The sequence below is a fragment of the Homalodisca vitripennis genome, chromosome 6, assembly GCF_021130785.1.
Source record: "Homalodisca vitripennis isolate AUS2020 chromosome 6, UT_GWSS_2.1, whole genome shotgun sequence".
Classification (NCBI taxonomy): domain Eukaryota; kingdom Metazoa; phylum Arthropoda; class Insecta; order Hemiptera; family Cicadellidae; genus Homalodisca; species Homalodisca vitripennis.
In genome coordinates, this window is record NC_060212.1 from 73,314,751 (window position 1) to 73,333,979 (window position 19,229).

The following is a 19,229-nucleotide window of genomic DNA, read 5'->3' on the forward strand; positions in this document are numbered from 1 at the left end:
ATTGGATTTTGAGTTTCATAATCATTCACATATAAATTGCTTAAGTATGTGATGGTGCAAAGGTGCTAAACGTTATTAATACCACTAACAAAGTAATCTGCAAAGCCTTCCACCAGTTTTTCATTGGGCACCATAATGCCTTTCCCATTGTGTTCATAATTATTGTATCTATATTGTTCTTGACTCCTTTTCTTAATTGGGTCATTCTGAATGTTTTGAGACGTATGAAGAGTTTATGTGCTAGGCTTACAAACCTTAAGCATGTTCAAATCCCTTCAGCATCACTTTACTGAATTTTCCATTCATTGAAAACACCCAGCCACTCAATTTTTGAATGAAGTCAGAAAATTTACGAATCTCATCAACAATTTCAACTGCAAAAGGAAAATGAGGACCACGCAAATGTTTCTTCAGATTGAAGAGTAACCAGAAGTCATATAGAGTTAATAAGAGAGGTGCTCTAATCTATCTTTTTGATTCCATTTTATACCAATGTCTTTGCTACAGTGTAAGAAGAGAAATTATCGTGGTACAAGATTAAGCCCTTAATGTTCCAAGTGCTGAAGAATTTCTAGCAAACATTGTTCAATGTTCCAACTTGATTTCACAGTTCTTTGTACTGCTGCCTTTGTATTCCTCAAGCTGCCTTCACCAATCCTGCACTCCTGAAGAAAACAATGTACACTAATTTATACAGATAATTGTTTTTTGACCTTGAGCTTAAAACTACTCAATAATCAAGATGTTTATTCTTACATAACATTCACAATTATACAAAACTATAAATCCTGCTGTGTGAACAGGTTATTCGTCAATGTATACACTATTATTTTAATGTGTATTCACAGATTACAAAAATGTCTTGTGTATTGATGAAGTTGGTATTGTAGTGCAATGCCAAGTCCAAATATTATGAATATGTATTAAAGTATTTACTTTATTTTAGAAACAATAATTATATGTTAAAATTAAGCTACTTGTTTAATTATAATAAGGTATGTTAAAACGACCATGGTCAGTTAGTTAAAATAAATCATTAAAAGTACACAACTTATTTAAAATATTATTATTAATAAAGAAAAAAATAATTCAACAGTTAATAAAATACAGGGTGGCACATATGTCAGTTTCCCCATAAATTGGGATATTTTATTTCGATAGGTTGGTAACAATGTTAAGTTGGCAGCAACACGGAGTAAGTTTATTGTTGTCTGTTCCAGTGGCTAGTGTAAAGTCACGCTCTTTGTTATTTGTTTGTGTGTTTTTTTTTAATGTTTAAAACCCAACAAAGAGTTTAGGTGCTTCGGTTGTGGTGGAAGCATAATAAAAATACTGCTATAATAATTGAAGAATTTAGTGGTAAATATCCAGGTGTTGCGATACCCACTCGACAGTATACGTGGAAGTTAAATAAGAAATTTGAAAACACAAGAAGTGTTTTAAATGCCCCGAAGTATGGTCGTCCACGATCAATTTGCAACGTAGAAAACGTGCAGACAGTTGCTCAAGCTTTTGTAGCCAGTCCCAGTAAATCAACTCGTAAGGCATCTGCTAAACTAGAAATATCAAGAAGAAGTGTGCAAAGAATGTTAAAGAAATTGAAATTTAAGCCATACCGTCCACCTTTACTTCAAGCGCTTCACGAGGATGATTCCGATAGGCGATTGGAATTTTGTGAGACAATAATTTATCCACTCAGTAGCTGATCCAAATTTCTTGCGATCAATTCTGTGGTGTAATGAGGCATGTTTCAAACAAAATAGACACTTTAATCGGCTGGTTGGATGTAAATCCTCATAACGTAATCCAAGCAGAACTTAATGTGCCTGTTGTATGGTATGGGGAGGTATTTCAAGTACTGCACTGATTGTTACTTATTTTCTATAAGGAAATGTTAACTCAGAAAGTTACTTACGGTTGCTGCAAGAAGTAGTAGTTCCTGAGCTCAGAAACAATCCTGTTTTCAATATTCATTCGCTCATCTGGCAACAAGATGGTGCTACAGCACATTTCGGTATCTAAGTTCGAGATTTTTTAAATAACATATTTAACGAATGGATTGGTCGCCGTGGTACAATCGATTAGCCTGCGCGCTCGCCAGACCTCCTGACCCCATGTGATTTTTCACTGTGGGCTATTATAAAGGAGACTGTGTATGCTTCAAAACTGCAAAATCTTGACGAAATCAGAAACTTAATTAGAAATGCATTTGAACTTGTCAATAACAATAAACCTTTATTGCTAAAAATTTGTGATTTTGTTCTCAGTTGTTGTATGAAGTGTATACAAAGTAATGGTAGACATTTCTAACAACTGCTATAGCACTGTATGGTAATATATAAGTAATTTCATATCATGAATTTGTTTTCATGTCTAAAAGTATTTTATTCAATTAACCTATAAAGCCTTTAAATTTCTCTTCAGGGGATACTGACATATGCGCCACCCTGTATTTATAAATTAATAACATCATTAATATTAAAATAATAATATAATAACAACCAGAGTAAATAAACAACCTTACAAACAAAAGATAAAATACATTAATTAATCAACAACAATAACATATTCAATACTATACCGAACCAATTTAGGCAGAACTGCATCGTAAAATAACACATATGCTACAGATTGTCCTCCAAAAACTCATACTCACTGTTGTAAGCTTTACTTATTAGTAAACTTTTCATTACATTTCTAAAACCAGATATTGTATGCTTCCTTAAATGACCAGGTAACTTATTGTAAAATTTTATTCTATTATAATTTGGTGAATTTTAAAATAATGTTTTTTTGAGAGATGGGAATTGTAGCCTGTTTTTGAAACGAGTGTTATACCGATGTTCATGTTGAATAATGAGTTCTGAATTTAGGTGACCATGAATAAAAATTAAACAATTGTAAATGTACAATGATGGAATGGTTAATATTTCCAGGTCATTATGAAAATGTTTTTATCGAAACCCTTATGTTAAAAAACAACATAATTTGTATAAAGCATGATTCAAAAAGAGTGCTGGTTTTGACATGGCTGGTAAATTTTCGTTTATTGGTTGGCAAGAATGTTTGAACTAATCCTAAAAATTGAGTTGTATCAACTTTATTAAGCAGTGAGTTATTGAAATTTAGGTAAAAATTAGACAATACCCTTTTTTGTAACCAATGTCTGGAATTTTTAAATTTGTATTTTATCGCTATTTAAAGGAAGCCCATTGCAACTACAACCATTTGTTCAAATCCATAAATGAATTTATAATTTTATGTTTTACTGTTTTACTAATTTTATAATTACAATTTTACATATATGTGCTCCCATGATGAAGTAAATTTAGTGCCATTATTATTGAATAACGTTTGTTATCAATAAGATAAGATCAAAACTATGCCAAAGCTCTCTGAAAAAAAATTAGTTTACTCATAAATAATGAGTCAAATAATGAGTAATTTACTCAGTCAAAGGCCTTAGAGATCAATCCAAGACTACAAGGATTTGTTCCATCATTTCTGATGCAGCCTCAATTGTGCTGTGACCAGAGTGAAATCTATGCTGGTTATTACAAAGAAATCCATGCTGGTTATTACACAGAAAATCCATTACACAGAAAATAAATACCCTAGTTATACTGGGTAAAACTGATAATGGTCAGTAAGTATTAACGTCTTATCTAGCCCCTTTTTTTGAAAACTGGTCTTACATCTGCATATTTTAATTGGGTGGGAAACTGACCAGAAATGAAAGATTGGTTATTAATAAAAGCCAGAGGGTTTGAAATATAAACTGCATAGCTTTAAGTACGTGCACTGAGATTTCATCCCACGTAACAAGACTTCAGTTACTCAGACTCAGAATGCCATTATAGACCTCTTGAGCACTTACTGACTTAAATAAAAATGAGGCTTGCTTATTACTAGTACCAGTAATATTACTTAAAGCTGAATTAATCTGGGTCATAGAATTACTTTTTTCTCCATTATATTTACAAACATGGTATTATGTGCTTGACATTAGTTTGAACATCATCATTTATTTTGAGCTTATTGCAATCTGGATTTGTAATAGAGTGAAATAGTAGATATATGGAAGTTTTTGTAATGTTGTAAAGTTTCATCAATTAAAATGAGTGCTCCTTCAGCCTCATTACGAGCAACATCATTGGATCCATACACAAGAACAAGAGTACCCTCAGCACCCAATTCTTCTCTGTCAGTGTTATTAAAATTTAAAACCTGATTAACCCCCAGGCCCAACAAAGTCTGTAGCCTTTAAAAAATGTTGACTGTTTATCCACATGAGAAGCCAAATCACACCCACGGTTTGTCATGGCACATACAAACAACATCTTTTCCTTTCTCACTTTTGCTTTATCTTGACATAAAATTGACCGTTGACTTACATAAGAGAGATTTACACCAATAGGCTTATTGACACAGTACTATTGACCAAACTCGTCTACAAATTTATTTTGTAACAATTTAAAAGGGTTTTTTGAAATAATATCAGGCACTGTCTCATCTGTATCGCATATCTTACGCTTATGATTATGACTTGTAGGTACTTTCTGCCATACATAGGCAAAGATGGTTTCTTGGTTGGAACTGCTGTCAAAAGAAGGGAAACAGTGTAAACAGGAGGAATTTCATTTACTACTTCTTGTTCATTTGAAATTTTCTCTTGTAAGATTTTAGCTGTACTTTTTAATATTCGTATAGTAATTATCATTTTTGTAGTCTCTTGTAGATTGTACAGTTATCATATTTTCCCAACATTGTCCGATTTTTATTAATTTCGTCTTTGGCCTTTTCTTCTACCATCAAGATTTAGGTTTTCTCTGACTTCTTTTAATTTTCAGTATTTTGCTCGATAAATTTTATCTTGCTAAACAGTTTAGTTTTTTTTGCCCGATAAGATTTTCTGTGATTCAAAGATTTCTTCATTTAGTTTCAACTTATCTTTAAGCTCCAATACTTAAAAAGAGCTCTTGTTTTTTTGCTTCATATAGTTCTTGTCATAATCACACATGACATTTATTGATGTCATCAGCTACAGTGGAACAATTAAACTGATCAAAACAATCTCCATTGTTCTAATTTATTATCATCATTTTATTTTCATTTTTTCCCTGTCCAAACAATTCAAGCATTACCACTTACCAAAAAAAAAAACCGTTTCCGTATTTGTAACCTCAGTTAGGCTCAGATTTGCACATGTAAAGTGAAACCCTTTATTGCACCAACCAGTACATAATATTGCTGATGTAACATTTTCTCACAAATTCCACAGGGATATTTTGTCATTACACTGCTCTATCAATTTTGTTGCTGAACAAGTCAGTAACTTAAAGTACATGAAAATAAATTGTTGGAGGATGCAAAATTCACCAAAGTTAAACTATTGTACCTGCAGTGTTTATAAACAACAGGAAACATAATATGATAATAAAAATGCCCTGTGATATTTATTTAAACAAATAATTGTTAATAAACTACATTAAATAAAAAGTTCTTTGTAATCCAGTTTCTTGCTTTCTAACCGGAGTATTGTGGTTTTTTTCCTATCTCTTGGTACTATCTCTAAGTTTACACTTATATATCAATAAGATTTTCACTATTGTAATCAGATTTACAATTTGTAACATTTATAAAACTGTAAGACTAGTTTAATTATTGTATAATTTTTTTATTGTGTATAGACTTAAGTGGGTTATCAGTGTTATCAGATGTGTAGATGACAGGGTAAGTGTAGAACTGCAGTTGCAGTTTGACCCCCACCAGGCTCATCTCTGTTCTTATCTATACTGAGCTTGTCATTCTGCTTAGCTGAGGCAATTTATCTATTCAACTAATTGTCACCAAGTCCATATAGCTCAGATAGTAGGAGTCGTGTTGAACTCTTGTGGTATAGGTTCAAATCCCACTAAAGGCTAACACATTTTTGTTATTCATTTTATTGAATAAAAATATAGATCTCATTCTAGACATTTATCATATAAATACAATAGGTAATGATAGCCCCACATGGAACAGACATTTCTTCCAACAGCACTATTAGGAATATTTTGATTTAAATCATTAACATTTTTCTTGTTTTTATAAAAAAAACTTTTCCATGAGGTCCTCTGGGTACATACTTTTTCAAGGACTAATACAAGTTTATTTTATCCAAGTGTATTTTACATGTAAGGGAGAATGGCAGAGGAAAGACAACTTAGTAACCCATTCTTGAACACTATTAGTGTTTATTTTTCATGGTCTTTTACAAAATGTACACTGAAGGAAGCCATGAAAGAGAATATATTTTGTCACTTTACATTCTTTGCTATACACTTATTACAAATGCTATGTTACTGTGAAGTTTTTATATTCTCTAATTTGTAAATAAAAAAAAACTGTGTGGATAGTAACTTTACAATCACTCTTTTTTTTCCAAAACATCCTTGAAAACATGTGGAATGTGAATGTTTAAAATGTGATTGTGCTACATTTACCAAACTTCAACGCTAAATATTAAATAACACACTTTAATTTTCCAACTTGGGTCACTGTTGCACAGATGGTAACCATGAAACTCAGAAAGCCATATACAACAGCCTCCATCTGGTCATCAGGGAAGATCACGTGCACCGGTGCCACCAGTGAGGACGAATCCCACATCGCCGCTCGTCGCTTTGCGCGGAGGCTACAGAAACTGGGCTTCAAAACTCGCTTTGCCAACTTCCGTATCGTCAACGTTTTGGGCACATGTTCCATGCCATTTTCCATCAAGATAAATGCTTTTTCTGAATATCACAAACCACAGGCAGAGTAAGTATTAATTGTTTATCATTAGTTTGTTTTTATTTTTCATGTTTGTTGTAGGCTGATTGTTATACTTTAATAGTTTTTATTTAACCCTTTGTGTGCCGCAGCGTCGCTAATTTGGACGGTACATAAAGTGCCGGTGTCGCTAATTTTGACATTTCATATTTCGATAATATTTTAAATAGTACAAGGTTATTTTGGCCAAACAACCTGATAGCTGTATTCAATAAGTTCCAAACTTTCAATAAATACAAGTTTTATGTTGTTTCCTTATTCTTTGATTTGTTGTTAGGGTAGTTATCAGGAGGCCACTATTTTTGGACGAGAGCGATTTTGTTTTCCAGTCATGATGTAGCGGATGGGTACCGTGTTGTGTAATGGCATTTCTAGTTGTTTATGTGCAGATAACCAAGCATTTAAGTAAACAAACTAAAATAATAACTTAAACAGTGTTTTATCATATTTCTTTATAAAAGTAATATAGTCATTTGAGTTGTGTCCAAGCGAAAAACATGAGTTTTCAGTGTAAATATAATAGGTTTAGTTTGGTTTTTACAAAGTTGCTGACACCCATACAAAAGAAATGTAAGCAATTATTTGTTTCTACATTTACTATTCATATTTATTTGTGTTGTCTTGATGTTTTATTTGATGTATTGTGAAAACTACATTATTACAATGTAATTTCTAAACTCTGAAAAATGAAGTAAAATTTATAAAATGTCTATAATATTTCTTTTCTTTTTTCTTTGCATTGAGCATAACTGAAATTTAAGAATAATTTTTTACATGTAGGCGTAAGCTTTGTATCAGTTACCATTTCAGATAGTGTTAACTTATGAACCTCTGGTTTTCGAATTTGTTCTATTTAATAAAGAACTTTAAAATTAAGTTTATAACTTACAATAATGTTTTTAATATCTTCTCTTCAAAACTTGATTTATTTCATTGACAATATTAATAATAATAATAATTTAATATTACTGTTTTGAACTTGTGTGTAAAATTATTGTAATGGAAATAAACTCTGTTACTCATTCAGTGTAAACAATCCGTTTTGTCATGTGTTTTAGTATGTTTACTTAAAAGTTCATACTTTATCTGCTGTTGAAAATAGATATGTAAAACGTACATTAATATTATCTGAGGTTATATATATATATATATATATATATATATATATATATATATATATATATATATTATTCTTCTACTACACTAAACAAATATGAACAATACACAGTAAGAACTTGTTTCAGAGAAAAGACGATGTAATAAATATAAATATTCACATGCAAGATTTGATTCACTGCCAAAAAAGAATGTAACCAGGCCTGTAACTGTAATGGAACTGCATTAATGTTATAAACAATGTATGTGACACTGTTTGTTGTATTGTCTAGGTATGAACCAGAACTTCACCCAGGTGTGACTTTCAAGTTAAAACAGCCCAAAGCAACCTTAAAAATATTTTCTACAGGGAGCATAACCGTGACAGGTAGTGTATTTTCTCTCACTACTCTTTAAGGTATTTTGCTAATCTGTTCTCTCTAATAGCATGTAGGATACATGGCAGCCAACCTGACCAAGCATATCTCTCTCAGCATAGTCTTCTTGCTTAACCCTCTCCCGCTCGCAAGGCATGAATCAGCACGGCCACCACATAGCCACTGCAGCTTAAACGGCACGCACTGTTTTATCTACTAGAGCCGATAAGTGCTGCTCTCGCGTAGCAATATGTTGAACTACTACGGGTTGTTTGCTATCAGGAGACCATTCACTTTACTTTTACAGTAGATTTATTCCATTATTTTGCTATTTGTATTAGTTGTGCGGAAACAATGGCGGGTTGTAGTCGTACACTTCGTGACAGTAAAATCGATCTCGTTATTAGTAGTGATTGCGACGATTCAAGTGAGTGTAGTGATGTACCAGAGCCTTGTGAAATGGTTGGTGGCATTGAGAATGTAGTTCGGAGTGATCACAGTGGCAGTGACGGCGAGCCAGACAATGACCTACTTCACCAAGTAACTGCGCAACAAACAATCCCACCCCAACGGCGCCCAGCTGTCCGTGTGCCCCCTCCCTGGTCTCGTACAGTCAACTTCATTGAACCAATATATAGTAAAATAATTAATATATATATAATTATAGTTAATTACAATGACAGACCGTGTGTAAGTTGAGGTGCCGCGTATTTTTACCGAGCGCGACCGGCAGAGCGAATTAATTGAGGTTAGAAGCACCGTGAGCGCCTGGAAACAATGCGAGCGGGAGAGAGTTAAATCACTTGATCACATGTGGGTGCTTTGAGGAACCCGGTTTATGAATTTTCTGAGCAGATGTTAAATTTTTTTGCTTGGCATTAATATATGAGTGACAACATTGAAATTCGTATTTCAAGAACCATTCTTGAAATATTCAAGGCCTAACTACAAATAAAAAATGAAACTTGTCACTTGCTTTAAAAAAAATGTTAAAACAATAAATTTATAGCACAAGCCACCAATCTCTAACTACCAGAACAATTGACGGAATGAAGCAGTTGCAAGTCCAAACAAAACAAGTCACAAAAATGCATTAGGAAACCCCCAGCTAGAGACAGGGAGAGAATGAAAAACACTAGACTGAAATCATTTTGAATTATCCAGAATACCGAAAAATAAAGAGAATAAAATGTGCAATTATAAATTTGCAATTTTATAAAGTCCTGAATTAAGTATTGTGGGTATTGGATAAACAAGAAGTATATGTTTTGTAGTTTGTGTAATCCTGCTTTAAATGTAAATTGTGTTTGTTCATAAACAAATTGAATCATAGATTATATTTATCATGATTATATAAATACAATTGGTAACCAAGAAGAACTGCACAGGATGAGAGATTCAGGGCAGGATGTAAGTTGTAGATAAGAAGTTTGGTCTAAAAGCAAGTATTAGAATGCTGGCCTTTGCAAATCTTTCATAGTTTAACTATTCTATCTTTGAGTGTGAAATTTTCAGTTTTATATGTATATTTTTCTTGTGAGTATTTATCTTGAACAACTTGGTCAGGAAAGAATCAGTGCCCTTGTCTACTATAGTGAAAATCATAAATATCAGTTACAAGTCTACAGTGAACTATAGAATGCAAGTTTTGCTATTGGTATTCGTTAATTAATTATCAAATTATATAGTCATGACACCAGCTGACATAGAAATATGTGACTGATATATGTGTAGGAAACAAACTAGACTCTTTTCACTATTATGTGTTTCAGATATAATGGAATGATCCTTTAAATCTTCATCATTGGTTTTATGTTTTAATGTAATTAAGTTAACAATGACAATGGTTACAGAGTTATAATGTCTCATACAATTCTGATATATTGTTCTGTTCATTTATTTATAGAAACATTTTTTAAATTTCCTGTACAGACCTATATTTTTAAATTTTTCCACAGACTAAGACATTTTTAAAGGCTATATACAAATGCTGTATATAACTTGTATAATAATGTTATTTTATCTTTTTGTTTTATAAGACATGATGCAGAATATTGAAGGGTACAACCGTTTTGCACTATTTTACAAATGTTAAATTTTAGGTGAGTTGTAGTAAACTTAATAAACTTTATTGTTGAATATCACACTGGAAATTTTATGTCAACTGTTGCAGCACCTTGTGTGAATGACGTGCAGCAGGCAATCGAGTACATCTATCCTCTAGTCTACCAGTTCCGTAAAGAACGCACAAAAGAAGACGAACTGTTGGCGTCCCAGAAGAGTGCACAGGGGCGGAAGCGCAAGGTGGCCTGCGTGGACAGCGAGGACTCGTATGAAGAGGAGAGCGAGGACAGCTGTGAATAGCCGGGCCAGGTCGCAGCACTTATGGGCCAAAGGAATTTAGCTATAAAGATTATGATTAACAAGTTTACTACTTAGATATGAGCGCACTCCTACCAATCGCAGACTCGCTCATTCTCGTTCTCGACCGACTGAACTGGACTCGTTTAGTTTTATACCTCGGTGCAAAACCTGTCGTTCATAGTTACTATATTTATTGGTTTTTTAAATTTAATATTTCTAATCAGTGTCTTACTGGAGAAATTAGTTGTGTTGACAGGTGAACTGAAATGCCAAAGACTTGAAAACAGGATGAGAACTGTATTAAGTTTTGCTGTTGACCTTGAATAATTTTTTATAATAAAGCAATAGATGGGATATTGATGTTATACATTAAATACTGTTCTCGCTTGATACATTTGGTTTTTTTAGTTTAATGTTCATTGATGTCTCACCCCACATTGTGGATCCCACTGGAAAGGCATTTTGTAAATTACAGACGGACTCAAATAAATGTGTTTCTCCCTGGTTATGTCTTCCTGATATATTTTGTCATTAAACTTTTCTTGTGGTTGATTAACTATTCTACTGAATACTTTTCATCCCAAGACATTTATTAAACTTAGATAATATAAAATGTATTGCAAGTAAGTAGTAAATTGGAATTAAAAGATGAGCAATACACATTCAATTGAGATTGGTATACACTATGATGTAACACATGACTAAATAAATTGTCGTCTCTTGTGTGTAGATAAAATTAGTGTTTGTTAAAATGAGCTTTTTGTGCTTTTTTCCAGTAACACCAGTGATATCCGCATTTATGAGTGGTACTGCAACATTAGCTTTGTGATTGTTCATACTTATGTAGAGCTGAACAAGCGACTATAAACAGGTGCTGATAGACCGTACTATGTGATACTGATGACTACCTTATCAAAGTGTTAGGAGAGTGGAAGAGAGAGAGTAATTATTACTGTAGTGATAACTCCTGTTAATCTTTAATTTGCATTTTAGCTTCCGGTGGGATCCAAGTAAACTTTGTTTTAGTTATACGATCAAAGCACACAATAAAACTCAATAATTTTTGTTCCTTTGCTTTTGATTTAGTTTAATTTAATTATGTAAAAATTGTTAACATGTGTACGATGTTGGACACCCTTATAACCACAGTTTGTTTTATTTACGGTGTCATGTCGTACCTATATTTCCTTTAATTCAGTTTGTTTTCTATGAAAGATATCTCACCGAGTAAGAGAGTAGATTTAGTTACTTTTATTTATTTTAATTATAGTTATCGTTGTTATTTTTATCGTACTGACTGGATATATTTATGTATCAATAGAATGTACGAGTATTCTTTGTTTATTAGTTAAGACATTGAAGCCTAGATGACAGCGTTTGTTTACCTTTAGGTTATCTTGTCTGTGAATCTTCCCTGTGAGTCCGTTTGTGAAATGTAATATTATATCAACAAATAGTTTAGCTAATTTTTTATGGAAAATTACAAAACTGAATGTACTAAATGTTTAAAGTAGGAGCGATTACGTGTTTAAACATGTGTATTTATATATTTGGTTTAGTAGGTCAGAAATACTTTTCTCCTTTGAACAACTTGATTTGACAATTGTCAACAATTCCTGGATGTGGCTAGTTTCATTTATCAATGTTATCACCTAATCTATGGATGCAAATGCAGCAACTAGCGTCTCAGTCCGTCCCACTAAAGCCTTCTCCTTCATCTACGTTTCAGCTATAATTTCATTCTTACAGAGGACGGTAACAACTATAAATATAAAAAACTTACAGTGGATGTCCTTAATTTGAAAATGGCCAATAATCCAACCAGTTAAACATCTCTGTATAGGTGTGTTGAAGTTTGTTTATGTTCTTCAGGCTGTTAGATAATGATTGTCTCTAACAGTAAAGAAATAGACTCATGGTTCTTAAGAAAATAACGAATATTCCGAAGATACTTCTGAGTGTTATCCTACACTGTCAAGGTGTGTTCCTTCTGTAGAATTGTGGAAAATCTTACAGTGATGAGAAATTACTAATACAGTTTTGTTTTGACAATTGTCGAAGAATATATGAACTAAATGGGTTAAATGTACTAAATTCTGTGGTGTAAGGTCAAAAATTCTCAGCTAGTGATATTTTTCACCTCTGCTCATAAATTTATGATATAAAGACAAGTAAATTACACTGTTTTGACATAAGCTGTTTGACGTTTTTATGTACATATTATCAGTGTATAATTTATCTTAGAAGTCAACTGTTATTGAAACCTCAGTGTTATTGAGGTTCAACATTACTACGTCAGTTGTTATGGGAAAAGTGATAGCTGTTTTCTCACTTTTGAATTTGTTTACAGTGAGACAAAATTGGTCATATGTGACGGACTGCAGAGGTATGTTGTGTTTTTAACTATTTTATTGTTCTTTGATATTTCTGATTTAGTAAAACTTTAAATTGTTCTGGCAACTATACACATTTTGAGATGTTCTGTCAGGGAAAATATTTTGCAGCTTCCTTGTTGCTGTGCAATGCACATGTTAGATAATAATCTTTTAAGGATCAATCACTGGGAAAATTGATAATGAAAGATATGTTCAGAAATGTAAGTGGTAAGCAGCAGCAGCCTAGTTTAAAACTCCAATTCTTGTAAAAACTAACTATGGAATCAAATATTATTATTATTATGACAATAGAAAAGTATTTGTGTACTAATTATTATTAATTATTTATTAACATCTGTACAACCCAATCCATGTTAAAAAATAACAATTAAATTATTGTTTCAAAGTCTTGTATAAGACACACTTTATGTTCTTGTAGGTATTACCTTTTGAATATTACGTGTGAACAAATTTGGTAATCTCAAGAGTTAATTTAAGTTGGATTTGTTAACTCACATTATCCTCCCTTTTGAAAAGCACAATTTTTGCTCAAAATATATATAGATATATTTAAAGAGTTGTGTTTTACAAATTGATCGCATTTATTGGTTTTATTGTTAACAATAACATGTGTATTTATGACTTCTTAAATAAACATTGGCCGAGTTTTAAAGGCACAAGCTTTTGTGTATATCTGTTTAAGGCAATACTACTCAGTTATTTAGTCCCCGCACATTGTTGAAATTGAAAGTAAGCCCTAATTAAAAAAGTGGATGAGTAACCGTATTCTGTATAGAAATAATACATCGGCATGGTTCTGATTGGATGTAATAACATTTCTTATTGTTACTAATAGCAATAATGTATCGAATTTAGCGGAATTGACAATGTTAAGGACTGGCTTTTTACTGTTTGGAAAATGTAGAATATATATTTTATTCCTGAGTTTGCGTAATAATTCAGTAAATGTGCTGATTAAATCCAATATCTGAATTAGTGTTTAGTAAAATTAGTGTGTTGACCGTTTATTTGTAATGCACACATAAGTAGGCATACACTTCCATTTTATAACCGTAACAGTAAAATGATCATACTCAAAGCTGTTTTAATGTAGACATTGTACCATAATGTTCTGTTAGTTGATGTGTTGTTTATTGAAGTGGTAATATATAATTGTTGTCAATTCATAATATAACTCTGCTATTGTACTAACTACAAGAAAATCTACATAATTAGCACGATTGGATCAATAGCAATATTGTCATAATAACACAAATAATGATACAGGTATACTATATCAAGAACAAGGTACTGTTTAAGTGTTTGAATAAGAAAATATGCCACAAAGCTTTGAACTCACAGTTATAAACTGGTTAGATGATTTTTCCAAATCGTGAATTCCTATTCTATATAAACTTAAGCTGTACAGAACACAACTATAATACACATAAGTTTAGCTCCGGTGATTAGGTAAAGTTTTGTTTATATGAGAGTTCCCATTGTACTGAGTCCATTACCACATAATTTTGCTTCCAGGAAACAATAATTGCTGTCAAGGAATAATAGTGTTTAGAAAAATAATCGTTAATATTACTTGTAACTTGTTTGCTTGTTTCCAAGAATGTGAAACATTTATTGAAATATTTCAACTGAGTTCTTGTTTATTCAATATTATATAAGGCTATGTTTTTTTATAACAAGATTTAAGATTTTACTGTCCTCAAATCATTTTTGTGTAAATTAAAAACAAAATAAATTTATTGACAAGAATCCACAAAATTAGCAAATTTGGAAATGTATTTTAATCACTTCAAAAATAAGATTAATTCTCTAGATTAATAAGATTTAAATAATCTTGAAAGATCACAGAAAATGAATGTTTGTTTATTACTGGTGTTTTTGTATCTATTATTATTTTTTTAAATTCATGAATCCAATAAATATATTTACTATTATTAATAATTATGTTGGAGTTTACTCTAATTTACTTATGTCTATGAACAAATCAATTACTGTTTAAATCGAGTATATAGATAAAGCGTTTGTATTGTTTAATTTTTAATATTTATAAAATATTTGATCAACTTTTTGTAATAATTTTTAATTATTATGTTTTTTTTTATAAAATATTAAAATGTGTCTTCCGATTTACTAACCATTTATCTGTATTGACTTTCAAATAATACTAATAACTTACAGGCATTTTAAAGTAACTAACGTAAATAACAGTTCACTGCTGTATTGGTCCAATTTTCTTTTTTTACAAATGTCATATTTTGAAACTGGTAGATTCCCTTAGTTTGGGTTGTTAGGTGTTGTAGTTCAAAGATTCTATAAAAACCATAATTTGTTTGAACAAGTGGTTCCAAGATTTGTATTTTACTAAGATTAATGTAATGAAAGCTAGTTTTGTAAATATACATTAAATACACAACATGTGAATGGTTTAATTTTAAACCATGTGTATAAAGCTATAATGTTTCTACAGTAAAGGACTTTCAAAATGTAGATTTTAAGGATGTTTATAAAAATAAAATACTGTTTAGTTCTTTGTTGTTTGAAACAAAACACACTTTGTTGTACTTTCAATCACAGCGATGTTGTATATTCTATGTTTAAACATTATTTATTAATGATCATTTAATTTTCAATTAAAATTTGTTTTTATCGTATTTATGAAAAATTGTGAAAGTGCCAAAATACTTTTAAAGGACTAAACGATTTTATGTCTGCACTCTGAAATTTTGTGTAAAATATTAGTCGTACAATGTAACAATTTCATTGATCTATTTCATGAATCCAGTAAAAATGTTCTCAGTTACCTTTATCATTTAAAAAAGTGAAATGCTCTGAAAGGCAAACGGTAAATAATCACATACAATTTTTGTTATTAGTTAATTTTTGTGTTGAGTCTGTCAAGAGATTTCTTTGTTATACTCAGTTTTCTCTAAATGAAATAAATTTCAGACCTTATAAATGTTACTTGTAGAATGTTTTCCTCATCTTTGATCATAACAGTAAAACAAGTCTAAGAAGTAAAGTAAAAAAGTGAAGAAGCTAAGTTTTCACAATGCTCCACAATTATTATTTGTAGAGTTTTTGTGCAAACTTCTTATATGATCTATTTTTCATCTCAAACTTGTAATTATAAAAAAATATTAATATGTTTGAAACTAAACTTTTCTGAATTTATTTTAATAACTTGTGCCTTTGTTTTATTTCAATGGTATATCAGTCATATTTTTGCCAAAAAAAGGTTTATTATTTTAATCCCAATGATATCCTTAGTACACAGTCAAAAATGTTATTTAAATTGATATATTAATTTAATATTTATTTTATTATTAAAAGTCTTTTCTGATTTATTTTGGTGCTACTCGCTTTTGAACATTTTATTATTAATTCATTGTATATTATTATTAATGGCCTTATCAAGTTCATCAATGATATTTTAATAAAAGTTATAGATTTGTTTATTCTAGCTATACATAATTATTCCTATAATTATAGTTTAAACTCTTCAAGATATAATGTCATTTTCTGAAATATTTGAAGACCAAATAATTGCTACTTTGTTTTTTTAGCTATTGTAATGTTTTTCTTTAAAACAAAATTGTGTTTACTAAGAATGCATTTTTAATTTTTAAATTTGAACAGCGAATTTCAAATAAAGCTAATGTTTTGTTTTATTAAAATCTTAAATCAATAGTGTCATTGTGGCTTAGAGAAAATAATTTTAAGAAAAGTAATACATAATATTTAGATAACTTATAATCAGAAGCAATATTTTGATTGAAGTGGTATAGTTTAATAAAGTAAAGCAAACCCACATAACTGCGCAGGCAAAATAATGTCTTATTTGTAAGTAATTTAGCAGAGGCTGATACAGTTTTAAACAGTTCTAAAGAAAAACAATGCAATATAAAAGTGGCATTCGGTGAACCAATAAGACAAGTTGTTAGAAAGATCTGCCTTAACTAACATTGTTATCATAGCCCCTGAATGTGTGTCAGTGTTCTTATTATATAGTTTGTGATACAATATTTGTAATAATTTTTAAAAAAATATTGTAGCAATACTGCAAATAATGTGGAAATACATTATGTATTTGCCAAATACAATCCTTGTGAAATAGAACAGACTGTGTGTCAATAAAATTATTTCCATCAAAGAAGTATTGTTTTATTTTGTGTTTTTATACTCTTCCATCATACCAACAAAAGTGCGGGAGATTGCCAAGAAAGATTTTACAATAATGCTAAACTTCATTATGGTTATAGTGATTCTCTCACACACCAAAGAGAGTTTATGAGATCATTACATTTTATCTCCTAATCTCAGTAGAAATAATGGTCGTTGGTTTCGTAGTGATAACTTTAAACAATTGGCCAGTTAATCCGTTGGTTAACGATTTGTGATAACATAGCAGTACTAGAAGTAGTAAATTCCTCTTGATGTAAGACAATGCGCTGGTTTATATCTCGTAGTGATTATGTTTTACCGCTGGCATGAGAAGTAAAAGTGTAGGCAAATATGGTGATAGAGCAGTTCTAAACCGGACTTAAAACATTATATTAAAAAACCAAAATCAATCTCAACTAAATAATACAAATTTTAGGTTTGCTAGTCAATGAAAATTTGGGTTGGGATTTACATGTTAAAATATTTTGAAAAAAATATGAGGTGTATTTGCTATCAGAAAATTGGCTAGGTTTTGTAATTTAGAAATATTAAAAATCATTTACTTATCTCTGCTTCAATCCCACATGTGTTTGGCTTAAGTCTATATGGTGCAATAACTAAAGCAAATCTGGACAAAATGTTAGTATAAAAAAGGTTGTTGGGGAAATATTAAAGCTTAAATGAAGAAACACTGCTAGGCCCGGTTTTATTGAGCTGGGTTTTATCGCAATGTACAGTATAGTTTGTATATTCTACAAACAGTATTTCATTTTAAGAATTCAAATTTATCTATTAAACAATTAACAGTAACCCATTGTTACAATACTCAAAATCGGAATTTAATTTTTTGGTTTTGGAAAACCCAAATTTAGAAATCCATATAAAAAAAAGTTACGCAGATCAAACATTAAAAAAAAATTACGTCTTTACATTAAAACACAAAATAGCACACAAAAATTCAATAAGGATCTTAAACAGTTTTTAATTGAGAATCCATTTTACTTTTTTGATGAGTATTTTTCTTTGAATTGTATTTAGAGATTTATTAGTTTTGTGTAGGTTTTAATATAAGACTTACAATGTAATACCTAGTTTAATGTAGCCTAATTGACGCAATGTACTAACACATTTATGTACTAAAATATTGAATAAAGAGAGACTGATTGATTGATAAATATCTCTATTTTTCTATTTAAATTCAATATAATAGAGACGTTTCAAAATATTAACTCAAAATTGTGGCAAGTATCAACATAAAACTGCACTGCACCATAATGTTGGAAAATGCTTGGACTGTGTTCTCTCATTGGTCATCACCATGTTTTCAGTTTTTGTGATATTCTTCAGCACCTTAACAAGTGATTTTTAAGATAATTCTTTCCACTTCACCTATCTATCTGAGTGCGGCACTGATGTAAAATGTGTTAAAAACTAGCCCCACATCTATGCCCACAAAGTGTATAGAAGGAAGTTGATCTTTTAACCCTCTAACTGGTAATGGTAAATGACTATTAACTAGTCATTTTAGGTTGATTCCTCAATGAAAGCGACTAGTTTCTAGTCGTTTTGCAATGGGGAACACTTTATGTTTGATTAATCAGGATGTTTGGTGATTTAATTTCATTTATAGTTAACCCTTTGGACGCCAACGCCCAAGGCTGCCGCCCTACCCATCACGCTAGCGCCCGAACCAACTGCACTAGCCAAAACCGCCAGCCCTGTTTTGACGTTTTTGTAACCTATTACGCTTTGCTCTGTATTACCCTTAGTTTTTTATGTTAATTGAATGTTTATTTTTTTTATTTGTAGAAAATTATTTGCGCTATCGAACAGTGTTATTATTAATAGCATTTAGAATGGAACTACATTGTTTATGATGTGGTAATGCCTAACCAAAACATTTGTTTACATAAAAATTTCACTTCAGGCCAAAATATCGGTACGAAAAAAAAATATTTTTACCTATCGGTGATATTTTTATTCGTTACAGATATTATATCTAAGACTGCTCACAAAAATTTAG

At 30.9% G+C, this 19,229-nt stretch overlaps 1 protein-coding gene across 1 annotated transcript in view; it reads left to right on the top strand.

Annotated features, from left to right (window-relative positions):
* The window catches only part of LOC124364444 (TATA box-binding protein-like 1), a 34,381-nt gene extending 17,186 nt beyond the window's left edge, over positions 1-17,195 (top strand). Inside the window, exons 3-5 of the mRNA XM_046819940.1 lie at positions 6,551-6,801; positions 8,202-8,296; positions 10,459-17,195. Of these exons, the coding sequence (XP_046675896.1) occupies positions 6,551-6,801; positions 8,202-8,296; positions 10,459-10,649 (537 nt within the window). The 3' untranslated portion in view covers positions 10,650-17,195. The remainder of the gene's footprint in view (positions 1-6,550; positions 6,802-8,201; positions 8,297-10,458) is intronic.
* The last annotated feature ends 2,034 nt before the right edge of the window (positions 17,196-19,229 follow it).